Genomic DNA, 15,871 nt, shown 5'->3' on the forward strand with positions numbered 1-15,871 from the left:
GGAGCCGCGTCCCGCTGCCACTTGCCTGCCGGGGCCGCCCGCCCTGCACGGGAGAAGCGCCGCGACCCTTCGCCTCCGCTCGCCTCTTTATGGTGAGTTGTGGCCGCGGGGGACAGCGGGGCCCGGGGCGCCGAGCAGCCCGGCAGGGGCGCGGGGGCTGCGGCCGCCAAGTTCTCGGGAGGAGGGAGGGGAGGGAGCCGGGCGGGCTCTCGGGGAGCTGCGGGGCTGGAGCCGAGGGATGCCCGCGGGCAGGGGCTGCGGGGAGAGCCTCGCCACGGGAGCCGGCTCCCAAACGCACGGAACGGCGAGGAACATGGGCTCTGCCGAGTCCCTCCTTAAAAGAGTGCAGATATTTAACTGCCGGGAAACTACCTGTCTGTAAGTCCTCGGTATTTGCTGATTTTATTTGCGATTCACCAGATCGTTTTCTCCTGCGTGCCTCTGTCAGGAAAAAAAAAGTATCAGTGTTGCCTTAATACCTGTTCGGCGCAGGTGTAGTGCCACCGTCGCCGTGTTTAAAATGCCCAGGCAGCTCCTTTCGGGTGCCGCTCCTCAGCAGGGCAGGGCTTTGCACCGGGAGATGGCTTTGAGATGTGACAGTGGCACACAATTTGTGATGTGACTGTTGGACATTGAGCTGCCAAACTTAACATGGTTCGCGCAGATGGTGGAACGAATGTGGTCTGAAGTTTGACTGGAGTGATTCACATCAGCGAAGTGTGAAAGAGCTTGTCCAAATCTGCAGCTTTTGTTTATCTACTTTGTGAATTGCAAATGTGGTCTAGTATGTTACATTCTGAAGTAAGTTTAGTGTTGACTGGTTTTTACACTTGAAATAAAATTCGGTTTATTTAAGGCGAGGTGGAGCATAAAACACAGCAGACGCTGCTGCTGGTGTCCCAAGAATGTCAAGTACCTTGTTTCATTTCTCTAGACTAGATGATACTTAAGAGGAGAAAGATACTGTGTGTTTCATTTGTCATTCGGAAGTGTGAAAACAGTTGTATGCATGGGCTGTAAAGCAGAAGCGAGGTTTTGTCACTCTGTGGTAGAGATTGATGATGGTGGATGAATCGCAGTCTAAAGCAGAGCTAGCCCTCATAATCAAATAATTAAGTTTTAGAAAGCAAATAGCCATACCTGCTTGAGAAGTTATATCTTGGGAAGAGTAGTGGGACCGTGTCAATTTTCAGTATGTATGTCAACAGATCATTTAGTTTTCAGGAAAGTGCTTGATATCACGTGCTCCAGTTATCAGGATTATAACAGTGAATCAGAGCAGGTATTTTTAATTGGTTTTTATTTACTTTACTAGAATGTTTTGCATTACTGGGTTTTGAGGAAGCTGTTTTTCTACAGGAATTCTGATTATGGCTGAGATCTACTTGCTGTCTTATACAGGCTATGAAGGCTTGGCTTCCCAAGTCCCATTTACAGTTTATTCTGCTGGTAAATACATTAGACAAAGGATCTGGCATTTCCTGAAATGAAATCTCTATTTCTAATGTCAAGACTATATTTCATTTTTTCTATCGGTACTTATCTGAGTATCAGTAATAGAGCTGACAAATGTAATGAATAAAATTCACAGTGTGTTGATGATTTTTATAGTTCTTGTAATTGAAGTACTTGGTGTCCTTGACGTGACGAGGATGCTGCTCTGGCTTTCATGCAAGGGTAGCCTTTAATGACAGGAAGGATGTGAGGAGTGGGTGTGGAGGAGGGCAGTGGGATTGTGAGCTCCTGGGTGTGATGTGATGTGCTCCTGGGTGTGATGTGATGTGCTCCTGGGTGTGATGTGATGTGCTCCTGGGTGTGATGTGATGTGCTCCTGGGTGTGATGTGCTCCTGGGTGTGATGTGATGTGCTCCTGTGTGTGATGTGATGTGCTCCTGGGTGTGATGTGCTCCATTTCCAGCGCAGGGTGCCCCGAGCGTGGCTCCAGCGGTGCCCGCACACCGGTCCCTGGGGCTGCTGCTGCCCAGGAGGGCAGAGGGATGTCCCCAGGCTGCCAGCACAGGTGGGTTTGAAGTGTCTCCTTGCTCCCTGCTCAGAGCCCCCTTGAAGTTAAACACGGAACAGCAGGGCCAGGTGGGACTCAGCTGCTCCTTTCAGTCTGTGTTCCTGCCCAAGGCAGGATCAGCTCGTACCTGTGTCATCTCTGATGGCATACTTCGTGTACTTTTTGTATTCCCATTCTCCTCTTACTCTTCTTCCTGCTTTTGCAGGAATGGTCTAATCCATTCATTTTTTTCTTCCTGTTAATGCTCTTACCTATTATTTTCTGAAGAATCTTATCCTGTTCCCTGCAAACTGCCCCTCTGCTATGGCCAGCCAGTCTCCTTCAGTATTTTTGTCATTGCTTTGTGGGAGATCTGCTGCTTCTTTTCCAGCCCTATATAAATCTGCTGGATTTACCAGGTTTCTGCCTAGTTTTTAGGAGGAATGTAATGGAAATGGTACCCCTGCTCTCTCTCTGTGCAGACAGGAAAGCTTTGTTCAGGACCAAAGAGCTGTTCAGTACCTGCTTGCACTGGGGGAGGTTGAGCTGCTTGGAAATAGAGGAGAGACCAATGGCTGAGTTAAAAAATCCACCATCACTAATTTTTCACCTTGTAGCTTGAAATGGCATGACCTGATTTTTAAATCTGACTAGAAGCATTATGTACCACAAAGGGCAGAGCTGCTAAGTGCTGGCTACAAGAAGAAATATTATTTACAGCTATTGGAGGTATGGCTGCATATTGTTTTCTGAAAGGTGCACTCGTCTGAAAAAGATGAATCTTATGTAATTAAGAATAACAGATCTCACCACAGCCTGGGAGAATATATAGTAGCTGAAAAATGTGTTTGTTCTATGCATGTCAGAACTCCCTCTACTTAATTCTTGGATCTTGACTCCTTCCCATTTCTTGTGGGAGCTGGGGATCCTCTTGGCTCACGCAGCCTTGTAAAAGTGAACAAAACTGAAGAGTTAGGAAGCAAGAAAACAGACAGGGCTTAAAAGAGTGGCAAATAGAACATTTCTTAGGGATCCTGACTGCTTCTGGTCTTGACAGGGTGAAATCACAAACATCTGGCAGAACTTCTGACGACTCCATTGAGCAAAACTGGAGCTGTACCATTTCCTGAGAGCAGAAAGCTCCTGTCCTGAGGATCTTTTCCCAAGTCACTAATGAGTAGTCTTTTTTTTTACTTTTTCTTGCTCTTTGTTTTGAATTCTTTGCTTAGTTTCACTTTCTTATGAGTAGTTTTGTTCTTTTATTTAAATAATTGCATTTTCCAGTGCCCATGATTATTTTGTAATGCAAATCCTCATTCTGGGGAGTATAATGCCATCTCTGACACTTTATGTCGTGCATTTTTGCAGATGTTATCAGTAGATAGTGTTTGTATCACCTACTCTGAATGTCTGTTGTAATGATTAAAAACTCCTTATGAAGCTCTCAATATTTATTACACTTTCCCTTCATAACTATTATTCTGTTAAACATTTTCTGTGCCAGAAACGACAACTTATTGCCAATTAGATAATTTTATTTGTGTCCTTCAATTGATGCAATAAAAATGGTGTGCAAACTGAAAGGAGCTGGAAAATCCCTTGTGGGATGCTGGGGTTGACAGTGGTGCAACAGCAGCACTGGAGTTCGTGTAATTCTGTCGAGCTGGAAGGGGTGGTGGTGTCAGATCCACAGGATGGGTCACAGCTGCCCAACAAGCAGCATCAAGGGCCAAAAGTGGCCTGCTCACACTTTGAAATCCTATTTTCTGCCAGGTAGGTGAAATTTAACATCTCTATTCTTGTGCTCCAGATTCTGTGCTTTGCAGAGATCCTGCCCAGAAGAAAGAATATTTACAAGTGATATTTTTAGGGAATATTCCAAAATCCAAGGTGTTTTGTGAGGTATTGATCTGGCTGGTTTCAAGGGGAAAGAAACTGTTCGATATTTTGTAAGGCTGTATCTATCAGAAGATGGTTAAGTGTCTCTAATGTAAGAGTGAGGCTCTCTGGCAGTTTTGTCAGAGCCAATTAAAAACTCCTGGACATTTTGCAACTTTGGATGCAGCTCTAAAATCCCATGTTTCCAAACAGCGAAATGTTCCTGTGCTAATAGCTGAAAAAACGAGTTTACACTGGCAGATGCTTCAGGACCTGCTTCCACTCAGTGCCCTAAAATTCAGATGAGTGCCTGGGGTGGGAAGAACTGTGCCACAAACAGTGTGTCAGCAGGGAGCTCAACACAACCCAGCTCGTGTGAGCAAAGCCAGACCCCTCACCAGAACTGCCTGTGCTCCAGCTGGGGAGCTGGGAGCGAGCACAGCCACAGCAGGCTGAGCTGAAAGCTTGGCTGTGTGAGAGGGCAAGTGTGCAAAACTAAATCACTTGAAGACAAACATCACGGGGCTGCCTGCAGGGCCAGGTGCAGCTGCCTGAGACCAGCGTTCAAACACTACAAAAACACAGATTTTCTGTTTGCAGCACGCTTGGCTTCAGCCCTGCAGTGCACAACCCCTGGCCAGGAAAGTTTAGGATACAGCAGGAAGAGGTTACAGTGCTAAAAAAGTGAATTTCAATGATATTCCTATCCAAGCAATTGCTGTCTTTAGGCTCCTCAGTGGGAAAGCAATGCTTGTGAGAGCTGGAGTTGCACAGAATCACACCCACAGAATATTCTGGGCTGGAAGGGACCCACAAGGATCAAGTCCAGCTCTTAAGGGAATGACCCTAGTGGGGAGTTAATGAGTCTCAGCTTCCTGTGTGTTTGTATTCTTTGATTTGAGTCTGTTACAGTGGTAGTTGGGATTCAAACTTTGTTTTGGCCTTTATTATTCACTTTTCCACTGGATTTTTTCCTAGAATCAAATAAACTATGAATGTGTGCTGACCAGTTTTCCTGATGAGGACACCCATAATTTCTTGCTCTTCTGGCTGCTGGTTCTTTCAGTTTTGTGAGGTTTTTATTGTCTCTGAGTTCAGTCTCTGTATTAGTTGTGATCAAACATTATATGATCAGAGCAGTAAGAAGCTGGTCTGAAAATATTTCTTTTTTTCTTTTTCCCCTCCTGAGAAATTTGGGGAAACTCAAACTTGATGTACAAACTTCCAGCTCTAAAAGCATATTGTTTTGAAGGTGTGAGTATGTGAAAATGCAGGTAGGAAATTTAGGAGAATGTTTAAACAGGGAAGTGCCACTACTTCAAATTAAAATACTCCCACAGTTAGAGCAGGTGTGGAGAAGGTGGAAGAGCCCCTGAGAAGAGGTGGAAGAAGGAAGGGTGGTGGTGATGAACAGCTGTACTTCTGTTAAAATAAAAAAGTTTTGTTGTGTTGAAATCAACCCCATCTTCACATGAGATAAAACACTAAATCCAGGTGGGAAACACTAATTCCCTGGTGGGAAAGCCCAGTGGAGGTGCAGTTGGTGTCCTTGGACTTGGCTGTCCTTGGGGTGTTTTAAAGCTTTTTCATCTTTCCTGCAGCTTGCACACAAGAAACACATATAGAAAACAGTTATACGTGTAATGCTGCTGTCTTACAAAACTGACAGTCTGTTGTGTACCTCAAACAGATCCAGAGCCCTGGATTTCAAAATAAAACATTCTGTAATTGTCTTGTTGTCTTGAAAAAACATATCTTTTCTATGTGTGTTCAGTGATTAATGGCAGTCATCTCTCACAAAAGTGGTTTGGCTGGTGAATCAGCATTACTCTTCCTCTGGATGGCCAGTTCTTGAGTTTCTGCTTTCATCTTTTAAATATGTTTTGTTCAATAGGCCCTTAGGTGTCTGAGTTTTTCCTCATGTTGTAGAGGATTGGTAATTTAGGGTTTAAGGAGGAATTAGACAAAGTTGAATGGCACTGATCCAGGAAAAAGGCTTGGTAGTCTCTGTTAGAGCCAATATTGCTACCTGTGCCTGCCCTGTTCATTCACTGTTTTTTGTGGTTAGCATTCATTCCTAAATTAAGGATTATGCAGTATTATGGAGATATTTTGTTGAGCAAATGATTCTGATTGTAAATAAAGAACCTGTAAACAGTGCCTGCATGAAATCATAGAATACAGCATTAAACACTGCTCTCAGAATAATCTTTTTGTCTTCAAATGGATACAATTCTGTAACATTTGCCTTGGGATGCAGCACAGCCTGCATGGTTTTTGACCACAGAGCAGAGCTTACAGCCTTCCTACTTCTGTGGGAAAAGTCACCGAGGCATCAGTTTCAAATTGTGCTGCTGGGTGGTTCTCTCTGATCAGTGTCTCAGGAAATAATATGAAATACTCTCTCCTGTTACAATGAAACTCTACAGTGAAGCTCCAGGATTAAAAAAAAAAAGAAGAAATAGTGTCTGCACTACAGGCAGTGCACTGTGTCTGTAAGTAGTTACCTAAATGTCCTTTCCTCCAGCATCGAAGATAAGCTGCCTAAAATGTCATCTACCACATGGTGATACCCATTTTGAGCCTGCAACAATAAAAATGCTAAGGAAGTCCCAGAGTGCAGTTTGAATTGAGCCACACAGAGTGACCCAGCAGGAAGATGAATGGATCTAGATATCCTCCTGATCTTTCTGTGATATTAGACCCTTTTCCCACTCCTTAATTTAGGACACTCTCCAACTGGCTCCTTCCCTTCCTGGTGCCCTGCTCTGGTTGCCATCGTGATGCTGTGGTAGTCTGCAGCTGCCTCCACGGGGCACCCGTCGGCTTTGCCCTGCTCCTGGCCAGGGCTGGGCTCTTGCCAAACACCCAAATTGCCCATATTGCCTGTTTCACACACTTGCTTCCCTGTGAATGTCCTCACCTTAAACCAGGTTAATTCATTCTTATTGTTTCCCAGTCCCCGGTACAACCTGTGAGTTTTTGATGTGTGTTTTTGTGTTGTTATTTCTATTTTACAGCGTTGCTGTCACTTCATTTCGGTGCTGAATCTATGGCTGTGGCTGGTTATAAGGATCCTATAGCACTCTGGGCAAAATCAGCCCTAAAGCCCAGGTGTCAGGTGGGGCAGGTTGGGATTTACCTGTGCACAGAGCTCTCGGCTACAGGGCACAGCCAGATCCCCCTGCTCTGCACAAGCCTGATGCTAAAATCACATGTTCTTTGATCCTGAAGCTGTCTTTTACTCCTCCCACTGTAAAAAGCCTCCAAATCAGTCATCTTTGGTGCTGATACAATCTTTCATCCTCACTCAGGCAGCTGCCATGTCCAGTGAGCCACCTGATTAATCACTTCTTTTTGGACATATTGCTTCCAATGGGCAGAATGATGCAGTCAAATAGTTTGGCCCCCTCAAAGACTGACATTGTTTTGTTTCCAGCAACTGCCATTTCTCTGCAGGAGGGTTTGTAATCAACTTGTGATGATAACACTCCTTACATAGTTGCCTTTTGATGTGGTTTAGCCAGAGGTTTTCCCCTTCCCAGTGTTTCAGTGCTGGTGGTTGTGTTCCTGCTTTCAAATGGGCTCAAACTTCTGCTTCAGTGCAGCCACAGAGCTGCCTTCTTCAAAATGTGTGTGTGTGTGGCAGAGCCTGAGAGGATTTTAAAAAGGACTCAAGCGTTGCCTGAAAGCTCATTATGTACAAACTTGGCTGTGTGGGAACCTAAATACTTGATTGTGTTCTAAAGATGAAGGTGGTTTTGTGCTATAATGACTCCAGAGTGTGTCACAAAGAAGTTTTGGTGCTGTGGTTAAAGGGTTCTGCAGGACTGTGGGGCAGCTGTAAAGGGCAGTGAGATCAGGATCCCATCTCTGAGTTCCAGGTAAAAAAAACCCTGTCTGGAATGAAAAGAAGTAATCTAAAACCATTTTGAAACTCCAGCAATCAAAGTGATCCAATTTAGGAAAATACAACACCACAGTAAATACATAGAGGTAAAAATCAAAGTTAATGGTTGCCAGCACCTCTGCTCCAATCAGCACTTCTACCTGGGCTTGAGTTGCAAATTTGTTTTCAAGTGGAGCTGCCAGGGCTGTGATGGCCCTGTCAGGGTCTGTGTCACAGCTCAGCTTGTGGCTGATTGGCATGGCCTGGCAGCCTGGGGCTGCTGTGGCATTTCCAGTAATTGTTGTTTGTGGGGAGAGTTGTGTTGGTGAATAAAACAATTCTTAATATCAGTGTTCCTTTATCAACACGTCTTAAAGCGTGCAATTTTTACTAAGTGTGTTTAGTAGTCAGTATGGTGCTTTGCACACACAGCTTTGCAAGTGGGCAAAATAAAGGGAAATTAGGAATCTTCCCTTGATATTAGAAGTGAGCTAGACTTCTCTTTCCATATTTGCACTGTTAAAATGCAATAGACTAAAATATGAATCCAAATTTCTAATGCAAGAATTTCTAGTGGATAGGAAATCTTAAAATTGTAAAAATTGTTTCCCCAATGAAACCACTAAATAATTTGTCACTGACTGTGCAAGAAGCAAAAAGATTGGACTGTAATTCTATGTAAAAAAATATATTTATTGAAGTTTTCTCAGGGTGAGACTATCTTTCAAGAGTTATTAAGGTACAAATTAGATTGAATAAAGTTTTCTTTAGTCCTTGGAATAGTTCTCATATGAACTATTCTGTGGTACATGACCATACTGTTCACAAAGAAGTAATGAACCCAAGTGAGGTAGAGATGGAGAGATGGTGAGAAAGGTGATAAACTCTTCCTGCCTGCAGATTTCCGACTTTTGGTTGCCAAAATCCAGCTGCAGTCATCATGTGTGCTCTGCTCTGAGAGATTCACACTTTGCCAATAAAGGAGAGCTCTGTTGCATAAGTGGATGCATTTTTATTAGCTGAGGGAAATTCTAGGTGCTAAATTGGCTGCTTTATTGCTGTACCTGTGTTTAAATGCAGGCTGTCCTATCAGCAGATCTCAGTATTATTTTAAGAAGCTCATCCTCAGCCAGTGTTTCCTCAAGGCCAGAGGGAATGATTCCTGAGCTATGTTGTATTAGCACCTCACACATTTGCTGCTTCCTTTGCTACTTAGAATGCCACAGTTTGATCTCCTGGTTCTTCTTTGAAGGTCTCCAAAGTGAACCCCAAAAGCTCTTCAGGCCTTCTAGCACAGAAATCAGAGGGAAATGATGCTGATCATAACGAGGAGGAGGAGGAGGAACACTTTTGATGTCCTTTTGTAATGTACCATTTGTGCTTCTCCTCTTCCCTCCCTCATCACTCTGCCAGGCCACATCAGGACAGCTCATGGTGCAGCCTGCACCTTTGAGGGTCATTTTGAGACCTCTGAATTGATCAGAGGAAGGCTGGTCTTTTTTTTAATTGTCATTATTATTTTTTTAATGTCTCAGTCTGGTATTTGTGCAACAGCTCTGGCAGTAGCTTGTGCTGAGTGGGGCAAACAGGGATCCTCTGGTCAAAGCTGCCTTTGGGGATCGCCAGAGGATGTTTTTTTTCCTCTTTGCTGGAAGGCTGACTCTTGTCATCTGTGAATTTAAAAAATCTGGATTCACCTTTTAAAGAGTAGGAGACTTTTAGGGTAATAAAGTATTCCACTTTCCTTTATTTATTTTTTTTTCCCCTCAGAATTTTCTCTGCTGATGTTTAATATATAAGAAGTTTAAATAATTTAATAAACTGTCTCAAATGAGGAAATTGAAAGGGAATTCCAAATGAATGTTGTAGCACAGTGCTATTGCTGCTTGACACTGGAGTTTGGGTGGTCCTGCCTGGCACGGTGCTGGAAGAGCAAGAAAGAGGCAGGGTGGTGCTCTGAGGAGTGCATACCACAGGAATCCACTCAAATAATGCATTCAAAAGGTGAATTTGTGCTTTTCATTTACCTTTTCACAACTCTGAAATGTGTGTAGCTAATGATAAAAGGCATTGGCCTTGCAGCTGATGTGGGAATACCAAGGAAGGTGTTCATGATCTGCACCCAGCACAGCTTGGCAACTGCTTTTATTTGATGATTTGCATCATTGTTTCTAATACCAAACTTATCCCTCAGTAACTAAATGCAACACATCTGAGTTGCTGGCACTGTGAATTAGGATTCTGAATTCCTTCTACTTTGTGTTTAAATTGTCATCCATAACTTTGTGTTACAGTGCACACGAGGGAGGAAATGCTAAGCTAGGATTCCTACAGCAAGCATTAAATGAATTTATCACACCCCTTTCAAATAATAAATTTAGAAGTGCATGAAGATTTACAGAATTCCTATTCACAAGGATGCCAGGTGAGAGCTGCTATATGAATGAGCTGGAATTTCTGACTTTTGCAGGCTGTAGGTTTGGAAACTGTTTGGTCTTTGGGATTGCACTGTGGTTATCAAAATGCCTGTGTTGATTGTGGTGAATGAGAAGAGATAATTGATCTTCTCTGCTGTGTTTAGGTATCACTCTGGATAGGTGTGCTAGGTGATTTGTGTGTTATCTTTATGGGTCTCCTTTGGGCATGGTGCTAATACAAATAAAATCTGGTCTTTTAATTGGCTGATCATTACTGTGAAACAATACTTGCCATTGTGAGCCTGGCCTGAGTGACAGCTCCAGTCACAGTTTTGGATAGTGAATTGGAAATACTGGTCTTTTGTTGGCAAATAAATGAGGGAAGTAATTGTTTGAATGTAAATTTTGTGCCCTATCACTGGCTGTTTTTATACAAATTAGGCAAAAGTAATTTCCTGTGGTCCTTTAGAAGTCAAATATGGCAGAGAAGTATATTTGTGTGAATTGTTTAACTACAGAAAGTCACACACACTTTAACATCTTCAAGTACAGAATAAGTGCTTTAATTTATATATTCAGAAATAGGCAATGTTAATTTGTTATGCAGCCCATTAGGTAGGGAAAAACCTGCTGAGGACATTAAATCCTAATCTTGAGAGAAATGCATTTGGAGAAGCCAGCAGATGTCAGTATGTTCTTGTCATACAGCCCTTTTGTTTTACACAATAATTTCTCTGGAATGAAATATTGTAGAAATAGTAAGTGTTGTAACACCATGGCAGTACAGGCCTGTTTAGTTTAAATTCCTTCCTGAAAAGGGATTTGTTCCTGGCCCTAGGCTGGCATGACCTCCATGTACACACCAGCTTTCCCTGTGTGCAGCTCCTCCTCACACTGTGTAAGGCATGGAGTGCAAAATTACTTTGCCAGATGAGGATGTCATTGCTAGCATTGCACTTTAGCTTCTCATTGAGTTTTTTGTTTCCTGTGTAGGTCCCATTCCTGTATTGTGAGGCATTTTGAGAATGCTGGCACACTCCCTTCTGTTTGCCTAGCCAGGGTGTGTGTTTGAACTCTGATGTGTCTAATCAAACCTGCCTCTCTAATTTGGAGATTATTTTGCCACTGTTTATACACAGTAATAAAAAAGCAGATGAGCTGTTCCTTGTCTTCTTGCATTTCAAAAATCAATACCATTATGACATTGTGGAGAATTCTCTCCCTTCCCTGAGGGTGCAGGCTGATGGCAGAGAGTGAAAGGATGCTGAATTCCTGTGTGGCTGCTCCCGTGGGGAGCTGACCCCAGCACTGCAAGCAGGGACTGAGGCAGGTTTGCCCTTTGCAGGGCTGGGCAGCTGGAGCTTTTCTCAGGTGTGCAGAACACATGGCTCCTGTGGCCAGGAGCAGGAATCCACAGTGCCAGGGAACCCAGGCTGGACCCCTGCCCTGGACCACCCCGAGGCTCCCTCTGCACCTGGGCTCCTTCTCCCAGGCTGTGTCTTCATGCAGGGAGGGACATTCCACAGCTCCAAGGAGACACCTGGGCTCCTTCTGACCTCAGCTTCAGCCTCACTCTGGAGCCTGTGGCCATTGTCCAGCCCAGTTCCTGCCCCAGCTCCCATCACCTGCAGCACCTGGTGCCTCGGTGTGCTCACCAAGAATCCTGTCTGAAGGTGAAAGGCCCTTTCCTCCAGCTTTTCTTAACGAGCTGATGTCAATTTTGGCATGGTGAGTCCTTTTATTTGTAAATTTACAGTCATAAAATAAGGTTTTTAATTACATTTCCAAGGAGAAATTTATTTTACATTTTCTTCAACTCTCTCTTCAAGCTCTGTCATCTTGGAGCATTTGTTTACATGCCAGACCTATTCTTTGTGATTTACCCCTTGCTCCTCCTCATCTCACACTGTTGGAGTGATTTTCAGATCATTCAAATAAGAATAAATGCAAGCAAGATAGCTGAAAACCCCCCGAAGTACAGCACTGATGAAATTGTAGGCTGGATTTTATTTTCAAGGGTCAGTTTTATTGCATTTGCCCTTAATGCAGCTTCTACAGATGTTGACAAACACCCCAAAATCCTGTTGAACATCATCCTTCAGTTAGTCCTTAGCAACTTTCTGCATGATACACTAATGTCATTTCATTCAGATTTCAGCTCTCCCAGTGCTGAATGGAAAATACCACAAAATTATAGTTCTCTTTTCATTTTATTATAGGGGAAAAAAAAGGAAGTATAGCTATATGGGGGTTTTCATGTGCAATGTTTAATATGTATTCTTCTAATTTTTTTTATTTTTTTTTAGTGAAAATAGAAAGCAAAAAAGCATTTTTCTACCACTGAATAAAAAGCTAAGAAGCTGTACCCTGTATTGTTTTGAGATCTTTCCTTCCATGGCACTGAAAGCACTTTCTGATGCTTGGCTCTTATTAACAGCCTCCTGAGCCTGACTTTTGAAAACCTGCAAAATATCCATGTATTTAATCCCCCTGTGCAGCTGGCAGTGCTCTTGAACCTTGGGCTCCCAAAAAATGAGGTCCTTGGCTAAAATATTTGTAATTTCCATCCTGCTTTAACACATTTAACATCAGTACTGAAAAACTGCATTTTCCTGAAGTCAGCCTGAAGGGTTGGTCCTGCAGCTTCTGTCCTGCTGCACACAGAGGGTTTGTCTAGGGGGATGTGGGCATTAAAAATGGGTAAATGAAGGGAGCTGGTTTCCTTGTGGTTGTGCAGACACGTGGATCAAAGTACCAGAGTGATACAATTAATCTTGAAATTAATTTTGACCAGTTACCAACAGCGCTCTTAGGGCTTTCCAAACTTTACATATAAATTTATTTCTTTCAAATACAATTTTAATTTGACTGGAATTTGCACTTTTCTGTGTGCATGCATTTGTACATTTTGGAAGAGTTTAATGGGAAAGTTATTCAGAAATGGATACATAAAGCCCTAAGCAATACTCCTGTGAGTGGCAGGTGCTTTGATGAGAATGGACAAGTGACTTATTGAGAAATACTCATCTAATATGGAAATTTGGGATAGAGCAAATAAACCAAAGCAAGAATGCATCTCTATAGACACTTCTCTTCCTGGAATAAATGAAACATGTGATCCTCCTGGTGGAGCAAAGCGAGGTTTTGTGAAGGTGATGTGTCCTAGGCAGACAGAACTGATACCTCCCCAGGGAGCATTCACAGAAATCCAACCTGTAATTCCCTGCAGGGCAGCCCTGCTGCAGCCTCTTCAGCAGGGGATGCTGAAAGCGTGGCCAAAATTATATCTGTGATAGGATTTTTATAGAAGGTGACTTGGGAGGCATTAGTAATGAAATTCCAGAGAGTTCCTTGTTCTGTTCTCTAAACTACCTTGTTTCTTATATGCAGAAATCATATGGAATCATCAGAATAAGACAATACAGAGAATTATAAAGACATTAATAAAGAATTGTAAGACATTCTTAGCAGTAGATCTTCTGATTGCAGTTCAGTTTTAACAACAGAATTCAGCAAAACCTTTTAACTTAGAGATTATTTTTTTTTTAACTTGGCAGTAGCTTATCCTCCCTAATTCCTTAAAGGTTTCCTTTCCCAGGGCTTTCCAGGACACCAGGCAAATTGCATCTCTGTGCTCTCTCCTCTTTTTCCTTTATTGTCAGGTTCTGGGAGAGCTCTTCTAACTGCACTGGGGAAGAAACCAACTCAACTCTATAGGAAACCCCAGAATCTGTAGGACCCCCCACATTCTTAATAGGTAACTTCATTCCAACACGTTTTGCATGCCTGGTGCATTTTTTTTTCTGAGCATGGGAAGAGCAGCTCCTGCCAAGGTGCTGCAGCTGCCCTGTCCCCTCAGGCTGAGCAGGTCCAGCTGTGCAACATCTGCTGCACTGCTGCAGGGTTTGTGTCCAGCTGCTGACTGCACATTCCACAGATCCCAGCCCAAAAGTGAGGAGCAGCCTCTTAAAAAAGTGAAACCAGCCCTGAAAGCAATGGTATGGATGAAGTTCTAATCACAGATGAGTTAGCAGCGTTAAATAGAGACTCCAGCTCTGCAATTGCATGTTCTGGGCACATGAAGAATAATCTCCCTGTGCACAGGTACAAATTTATCCTGTGTTAGCATTATTTCATTTGTTCCAAAAGGAACTCATAGAATTCCTGAAATGAAACTGAAAACTGCAAAAATACTTGAGGAAAGTCAAGTCTCATTGCAGTCTTTCTCAGAGTGGAAGAGTCAGGACTGCACAGAGAAGGACTGTGGCTCACAGCTCCAGCTTCTGGAAAGCTCGTGGAATGGCCACAAAGGAAAAGAAATTGATGGGATTAAGTGCTGATTGAAAACAGACACCAAAAATGTGAGTCTTGAAGCAGAAACAGAGAAGAGGTGAAGCAAATATCCTGTAGCACACCTGTCCCAGCACACCTTGCTGGTCCTGTCACCTCCTCCCAGGGAAGAGCACTGCAGTTTCTCCAGGAGCAGCAGCTCCAGGGAGATGAGCCTGAGGCTCAGCAGCATGGCTGTGGTTATTGCTGAGGCACAGCTTTCTGTCCATCCTTTGCTCTTAAACACTGCTGCTTTGGGAGCCCAGCAGAGCTGCTCTGTGCACAGGGGCAGGTGTCACCAGTGGGACCTGGCTGCTGTCCTGGTGCCCACCAGGGATCAGACACAGAGGGGGACATCACTTCCCAATTGTCCTCAGGGGGAAAAGCAGTCACCTTGATTTAATTTATTGCCAATTATAATAGAGCTGGGTAGGGGAGGAAAAAAAAATTAAATAGAAAACACACATACACTTTTCTTCCCTGGCTTAACTTCATTCTCCACCCACCTTCATTCTCCACCTGTGCCCAGGTGGGGCCCTGGGTTCCCTCCCCAGGCTCCTCCAGCCACCAAGTCTCTGGGAGAGAAGGTTTGGAGCAGCCCTCCAGTCAGGAATTACCAAATGGTTTTGGCAGGATTGCTGTTCCAGGTTGGACAGAGGCAGTGGGAGCTGCTGGCTGCCCCTGGAATGGGAACTTCCAGTTGGGCTCTGAATCCTGCTCCATTTCTAACCTTTTAAACACAGCATCATCCTGCCCAGCCACACCTTGATGTGGACCTTGCAACAGATGTTGGGAATGTTTGGTTTGGTTTTTAAATTAAGGATGTTTTGTTAAGGAAGCTGAACTAACAGGCAACATAGCATCACAGAAAATTCTCTTTTTTTTGTTTGTTTGGGTTTTTTTTTGCCTGCTCTGTTAGGCTGAAGGATCTCTGCTCTGCCACATTTCCTCCTGCTCCTCAGTAGAATGACTGCACTGCTTTTGGGCAAAGTAGGAAAACGTGTTCTGCTGATTGGTGTGCTTCATCCTGGGCACAGATCTGAGCTCTATTCACTGTAGCTGCAAATAAGTCACTATTTTAAATGTGAGATTTCAATAGTTAAACACCTGCAGGGATGTCTGTGAGCAGCTGCTGATTAAAAAAAAAAAAATGCAGCACATGACACAGTTTTCTTCTACTTGAGGTATTGTAGTGGGAAATAAAGGATGATTTCTCACATAGTTGCTTTCAAAGCCTGATTTTTTCAGCATTTAGGCAGTGTCATGAAGTGTTTTAAGCTTTGTGTGTTAGACATTTCACTGTGTTCAGTAAATTTCTCTCATTTGATTAATTTTAGAGGCTCAATCTTCATTTAG

General features: G+C 43.5%; 1 protein-coding gene across 4 annotated transcripts in view; it reads left to right on the forward strand.

The window, feature by feature from the left end:
* The window catches only part of RBFOX1 (RNA binding fox-1 homolog 1), a 1,108,850-nt gene that overhangs the window by 337,611 nt on the left and 755,368 nt on the right, over positions 1 to 15,871 (forward strand). Inside the window, exon 1 of one of the 4 annotated variants that reach the window (XM_015642718.3) lies at positions 14 to 92. The exons of the other annotated variants lie outside the window; for them this stretch is intronic. Coding sequence (XP_015498204.1) covers positions 90 to 92 — 3 coding nt within the window. The 5' untranslated portion in view covers positions 14 to 89. Of the gene's footprint in view, positions 1 to 13; positions 93 to 15,871 lie in introns of those variants that run through there. 4 annotated transcript variants of the gene reach the window in all.

Source organism: Parus major, chromosome 14 (assembly GCF_001522545.3).
Source record: "Parus major isolate Abel chromosome 14, Parus_major1.1, whole genome shotgun sequence".
Lineage (NCBI taxonomy): Eukaryota > Metazoa > Chordata > Aves > Passeriformes > Paridae > Parus > Parus major.